Source organism: Seriola dumerili, unplaced genomic scaffold (assembly GCF_002260705.1).
Source record: "Seriola dumerili isolate Sdu_G_001 unplaced genomic scaffold, Sdu_1.0 BDQW01000083.1, whole genome shotgun sequence".
Lineage (NCBI taxonomy): Eukaryota > Metazoa > Chordata > Actinopteri > Carangiformes > Carangidae > Seriola > Seriola dumerili.
The window spans coordinates 134,373-141,200 of NW_019174338.1; the positions used below are offsets into that span (position 1 = coordinate 134,373).

At 38.2% G+C, this 6,828-nt stretch overlaps 1 protein-coding gene across 1 annotated transcript; it reads left to right on the forward strand.

Annotated features, from left to right (window-relative positions):
- The first annotated feature begins 314 nt into the window (after positions 1-314).
- On the forward strand, positions 315-4,686 carry LOC111221297 (nuclear factor 7, ovary-like). Its single transcript, XM_022744649.1, has 3 exons — positions 315-602; positions 1,762-1,818; positions 1,916-4,686. The coding sequence occupies exons 2-3, from the start codon at positions 1,795-1,797 to the stop codon at positions 3,092-3,094; spliced, it is 1,203 nt and encodes a 400-aa protein (XP_022600370.1). The 5' UTR covers positions 315-602; positions 1,762-1,794; the 3' UTR covers positions 3,095-4,686.
- The last annotated feature ends 2,142 nt before the right edge of the window (positions 4,687-6,828 follow it).

A 6,828-nucleotide genomic window follows, 5' to 3' on the forward strand; every position in this document is an offset into this window, starting at 1 on the left:
GAGAGAGAGAAAAAAAGCTCCACCCAACAACAAACAGCAGTTTCAACATCTCACCACTAGTGTGTGACATTACACTAATCTATGTAGCTCTGATGAGTTCTCTAATGCTCCTGCAAGTTAAATGTTTAGAAATAGTATTTTTCCCACTTTGTAGAAGAGGCCTGTAAATCTGTTGGGGCTCCTAATGTGGTATTCTGGGTATTTATCTTCCTCTGAAGACTTGGAGTGACTACTAAAGCGAGTGATACATGGGGAGTGGCTTTTCCAGGAAACTGAAAGTTAAAAAATAATGCCAAGTCAGCCAGTCTGGCAGAACACAAAGAACAACATCAGTAATGGCGTCTGTTTTTTACTCTGAAGACTTGAATTGTTCTATTTGTCTGACGATCTTCACCGATCCAGTGACTCTTCTCTGTGGACACTCTTTCTGCAGACAATGCATTACAGATATTTTGAACACACGGCACCAGTGTCCACAGTGTCTGACAGCTGTTGCAGCAGAAGGGAAATTTCTTCCAACCAGCCTTATATTGAAAAGCCTCGCTGAGAAGGCCAAAGACGCCACAAAGATGAAGGAACAGCATGAACCCCAGAAAGCAGAAGTAAGTCGGTGGTATTCATAAGGCAATGTAATTCCTTATATGTGCTCATAGGTTACCAATTATTTAACATTTGTTGACTCAGGTAATGTTATAGTGTCATATATTTATTTTCTGTCTGCACTTTTACTTTTACATTTAGTCCTTAGATTAAAAAAAGTAATTTTTTGTCATATTTAGTCCGTCATCCTTTTTGTTTTTAGTCTCTGGACATTTTAGTCTTGTGTTAGCCAAAAAGAAACACATTTTAGTCTAGTTATAGTCCACAAAAATACTTGACATTTTAGTCTTTTTTTTTTGGTCATTTAGAATATTAGTTGACAAAAATGCTGTGAACATTTTAAGAACAAGACCAGAAAACTCCCTGGGAATCCAGCAAAGAGAAAAACCTGCAAAAAAAAAAAACCCTGTACAACAGCCCTGCAATAAATCCTACCCTTATAATAATGAGTTTTGTCAGGCCTGTGCCAGAAAGGTGTTGATTTTATTCTGTAATTCTATAGGACTTAGTGGTAGTGTTGTACTAGAGTGTGTTATACAATAAGTGTTTTCAATACTTGTACACTGTCATTTAAAAAGCAGACTTTAATCAAGCCTAAACCCAATCTTCCACATAATATGCTGCATTTTAACAGATGTCACATATTTAACTGTATGGACCATCCAACATTGACAAGTGCTTGACTATCAAAATGTGTCAGGCAATTAAACTGTGCATTCTCTATAGCATGAATAGCATGTTTAATTCAGTCAAGTCAGGGGGTCCCAACCTTTTCCAACTCGGGGCCCACTTGAAAATCTCAAAAATTGGTTTGTAGCCCACATCAGACCCCAGAGCAATACGGAGGCCAAATAATGCCTTCTCAAAGCACATTTAGATTCTCCAGTTTTTTAGCATGGATGTAATCATTTAGCACCCAATCAGACTGATACAGTAAACAAGCCAGTGACAAAATGAAAGTCTCTATCATTGGCCCACCTCATTTTTATTTATTTTCTCATTAGCCGGGAGTTAGGCCGAGTCAGACACTGCCAAAATGGTGACGGCAGAGCAGCCCACTTCAAAACCACTCTTCAGAAACCTATGGGTGACGTCACAGAGGCTATGTTCATACAGTCTGTGCTTTCTTCTCATAAATTAATTGATGTAATTTGTTCTCAGGTTTATCAGAGAAGTCTACACCACAGACTGTAGATGCTGCTGGCAGTGAGAACCAGGGTGACAGATGTCTCATGAATGGGTCAAAAGCAGGTCGAACATACATAAGGAATGAACATCTCTCAGTTGTTGTATTCATTTTTTTTTCTTTACACAGGTGGCTGAGTTGTGCCCTGAACATGAAGAAAAGCTGAAATTGTTCTGCGTCACAGATCAGCAGTTAGCTTGTATCATATGCCGAGATGGGGAGAGGCACGAAGGACACAAGTTTAAACCAATCAAAGAAGCAGCTGTATCTCTGAGGAAGGAGTTGGAGAAAGGCATGGAGAACCTTTGTGGCGATATACATGTAACAGTGAGCTTAGCCAAGACACAGAGGGAAGAAATAACAAAAACCAAAGAGAAGTCTAAGCAGCTGATGACCCAAATCTGCAGACAGTTTGTGGAGATGCATCAGTTTCTGAGACAGAGAGAAGATGAGATCAAGAAAGACCTGAAAGACAAAGAGGAAGAGGCCGTTGAGAAGATGAGCGAGACATTGAATGCTATGGAAACAGCTTTGTCTGAGAACAGAGAGCTGGAGGGAAAGGTGACATCAGTTCTGAAAATCCCAGACTATGAGAAGTTCTTAAAGAGCTGGACTGAGGAAAACAGCATGAAGACTCCTGAACATTTATTCAGGCCCAGAGCAAATGAGCTCCAAGTGGTGAATAATTCTCTCACTTTGGGGCCTTATGAAAGTCACTTGCAGTTCTTTATGTGGAAGGAGATGCTTCAGGTGATCCAGCCCCGAGCTGAAGAGCTGTCATTCAAAGGAAACAGCAGAGATATAACTGTGTCTGACGATGGGCGGAGTTTGTTTTGTACTCCCCAAAGCAACCAACGATCAGATCCTTTTGGCAATCCATTTAACCAAGGCTTCGTTTTCTCTAGCTCCCACTCATTCACTAACTCGCTTGACCAACGCATGCTCAAATCTGTCATTGGCACAATCAGTGTCAATGAGTTCTCTTCAGGGCAACATTACTGGGAGACAGAGGTTGGTAAAAGAGACTATTGGGAACTTGGGATAAAAGATAATTTCCTGAAATACGATGGACAAAAATATTCTACCTGTTGTGCAAATATAATCAGAGAGCTATCATTTGCACACAGGCCTCGGAAGATTGGGATCTACCTAAACTGCTCATCCAAGAAGCTCTCCTTCTACGATGCAGACAACATGACACATATTAACACTATGAGCTCCAGTCTCATGCCCATACCACTGTCAGCATATTTCAACATTAGATGCAGAACACCAGATCCTAACCCTATGACTGTGTGCTGGTACTGATATATGGAACAATGGGCCAACAGGACAAAGTCAAGATAAATATGAAAAATATCAGTTTTAATTGGCTTAGTGCCTTATTCTACAGGTTTCACATTTTCTTGCGTCATAAGATCTGTTGGCCCGTGCACGGCCCATTAGAAGGTTCTGAACATGTTCTGACAGAGTAAAAGTAAAACTTTTGTCAATATAGACACTGTACCACGTTAGATCGGTTAGAGTCTCTAGATTTCAAATACTTAGTTCATTTTACGCTAAACATAAGCACATAAATTTGATTTATTGAAATCTACCATCATCATGTACCATCATCGTGTACCATCATGTTCCATTCCTCCATTTTTGATATTCATTTAGTCCGTAAGGGTCCACAGATCACAAAATCAAAAGATTTTCTTCATAAAAAGTATTCCAGGTTATGAATATCGCCAAGAGAAGTCCTCCACTCGCTTCTCCTCTCTCTTTCTCCGTCTGGCTCCATATGTTGCTGTGTTAGCAGGTCTGCTATTGTTTGTTAGCTTTCTGGCTACAAAATAAAGGCCTCCCTATAAAGATCGGATCAGATTTCACTTCTTGGGGGTTGGGGGAAGACAGCAGCGAAACGTTACAAAGTGGGAAAATGCCACTTTTTTCACAGCTTTTCTGAATGACTCTCTTGTAGATAGGCGTCTCCCCTGACCAATCAGAGCAAATTAAGGAGGGTGTGCACTTCAGAGCCACGGCCAATAGGCTGTTTTCACCCCATCACAGCCCTAAAGGAAATCAGTAGGAAATATAGAGCTAGTAAAGTGTTATATTATATTTTCAGTGTTTTAAGGAGCAGAAAATATCAAAAAATCTGGCAATTTAAAAACAATAAGAACAAAACAAACAATATAGCGTGGAGGAATGTGATAAATAACCTGCTTTAACCAAAAAGTTGCATGGAACCAGGGGAACTTAATCTCAGCTGTTTTAAACACAATTTTCACACGAGAAACAACAACATAGGGACGCTGTTCTCTGTATTTACTGTTGTTTATCAGTTTGTTTGCTCTCTCTCTCTTTTTTAAAAAGAACTTGACTCTTTTTCAACAAGAAATGCCTGACCCTTGTCCCAATATCCACACCAGAGTAATTCCTTGTTTCACAAATGAAACTGTGCAAATATTATGGTTGCCATGGCGTTTGCATTCGACCAATCAGCATCTGTCGATCCTGCAAACCTTTGCCCTCAAGTTTCTGAACCTTTTAACCAGCACGTCATTACTTATTTTTAAGTCTACCTTTCTAATATTTCACAAGTAACAGCTAAATTACTTTGAATTTCTTCTCTCAGTTTGAATGATGTGATTTTAAATGTTGACTGTGACTTCATAGTTTGTGATTCTGGGAGTTTTACACTGTTGTACTGAAGTGGTTTTATCTGCTGTCCACATGAGGTGTTCCATGTCTCTGTGTCTCCACAGGAGGGTGGTGTTTTCCAGAGTTTGTTATGTGTCAACAGACCTCTGCTGTATGAGGCTGGTGTACAGCAATCAGTCTTTGGCTTTATTTCAATGTATAAAAAAATATGCTTAATAAAAGTTTACTGGCTCTCTCACAGTCTCAAAGAATGTGTCTCTGTAATTTAAATAAAAACAGGAATAGGAAATTGAACGTCCTCCTGCACAGACTGAATGGTGATACTGAGAAACATCTCCTTCAATGAAAACTGTATTGAATATATCAACTTAAAGCTATTTAAGTAGCTTTAAGTTGATATATTCAATGGAGATAAATAGATTTTTATAATTAGGATTTTCTAGTATTCTCCTCAACAGTTCCTCTGTTGTCAAAGATTCCTATATGGAATTGATGGTGCGGGGGTGGTAAGTGACCAGTCAGTAGCAGCATCAGTCACTTCTGTGCTCTTGCTGTGCTGCGTACAGTGCAAGTACATCCATCTGTCTTCATATAACAATATAATATTTGACAGAAATATTTGCTGTATCCATCGATTTTTTGGGCTCTGGGAAAGTTTGTTTTTTCTGATCATATAACAACCAAAACATTAATTGATTAATTGACAAAATTGTCAGCAGATCAATCAAAAATGACATCACTAGCTGCAGCTCTAGTGATTTTATTTTATAAAACGTGATTTGAATATATTATTTCTGATATGTTAACATGTACGCAGCATTTTAAAACAAATTAAAAACAGTATCAAAACAAATTTACATTTGGGTATTTTAATCTACAACAATTCATTACATTGTATTAACTGGTTGTCAGTTTTGTCTTTAAGCGCACCCTTTCATTTCCTATGTCAGCTTGTCATTTCATTACCGTTATAAAATGTTATATATTATCTAATTTAGGTAAACGCTGGTGCTCAGTCATGAGCAGTGAGAGTGACAGAGCATTAGTTGTTGTAGAGATATGTTTTGATGTCAATATAGAGTTTATCATTCCATTTTAGTAGTCTTTCTGTGGCTGTGGTGGTTGAGTTAGTCTTTTACCTTTTCGATATTAACTTCCATAATAGATACCTGCTTTCTTTTCATTCAGGAAATGTTTTAGCTGTTGGGTAATTGAACAGTATTAAAATCAATGTGTGCTGAAGGCTAAATAATTGTATTAGCAGTGCTGGACTAATTAAGCAATTATGTACAAGTACTTCCACACCACTAAACTTCAAAAGGGAAAATGTATTTGCTGTTGCATTTGAGTTGTCTGAACACATACAAAAAATCTTTGTTAGCTTAGCTCAGTCACTAGCATAATAATAATAACTAGAAAATTCCAGGGAAATTTTGAGTGCCACGGGGGCTACTGCCGGGATGAGTATATGATTTATTTCCAGTGTTCAAAAGTCACCCTGATCATATTCTGGTTTTGAGAAATGTCTTGATATAAAAGACTCTCATATAAAACAATGTCACGTCCCTCCATCATGTATTATGTGGGAAATAGCTCATATTCTGTATTGTTTTTTTTAATAAAACAAGAGGCAACATGTCTTCAAACTGGCATTTAAAGGGTTAAAATCCTGAAAACTAATACACATTTGGTAGGTTTGAGCAGAACTGAAGTGGTTTAAGAGATGTATGCAAAAAAAGCAGAAAAAAATATTGATATATGATGATTTTATTGCATTTTCTTTGGGTGTCCTTTTTTGGACGCGAGGAACCCCAGAGGGTACAAAATGTGTTACCAGTGTATAATAGACCTGTAACAGTAACTGACATTAGATTTTAAAAATATGTCAAAAAAGACACTTTCTTGCAGAAATCCATACCTTCAGCTGTAACACAGCCAAAATGATCAGCAAATCAAAAAAGAAAAGTGATGAAAATGTCCAAAAAAGGACAGAGGGACCCCTGAGGGTTAATAAATCCCATGAACCGCTATTTAAATTACCACTATTATGTTTTTTCGGTGCTAAATTTAACATTACCGGGGAGGAGAGCAACGCGACTAGAAGTGACAGCGAGAGAGGGCTAGTAAAAAGACACTTTCTTGCAGAAATCCATACCTTCAGCTGTAACACAGCCAAAATGATCAGCAAATCAAAAAAGAAAAGTGATGAAAATGTCCAAAAAAGGACAGAGGGACCCCTGAGGGTTAATAAATCCCATGAACCGCTATTTAAATTACCACTATTATGTTTTTTCGGTGCTAAATTTAACATTACTGGGGAGGAGAGCAACGCGACTAGAAGTGACAGCGAGAGAGGGCTAGTAGCTTCTCCTCTCCTCTGTCTCAGCGGAGAC

Bases quoted from the DNA above. Each gene is read 5' to 3' on its own strand.
- LOC111221297 (XM_022744649.1), top strand. From the start codon at position 1,795: ATGCTGCTGGCAGTGAGAACCAGG. The intron at 1,819-1,915 runs GTGACAGATGTC...TTCTTTACACAG, and splicing joins TGCTGGCAGTGAGAACCAGG to GTGGCTGAGTTGTGCCCTGA.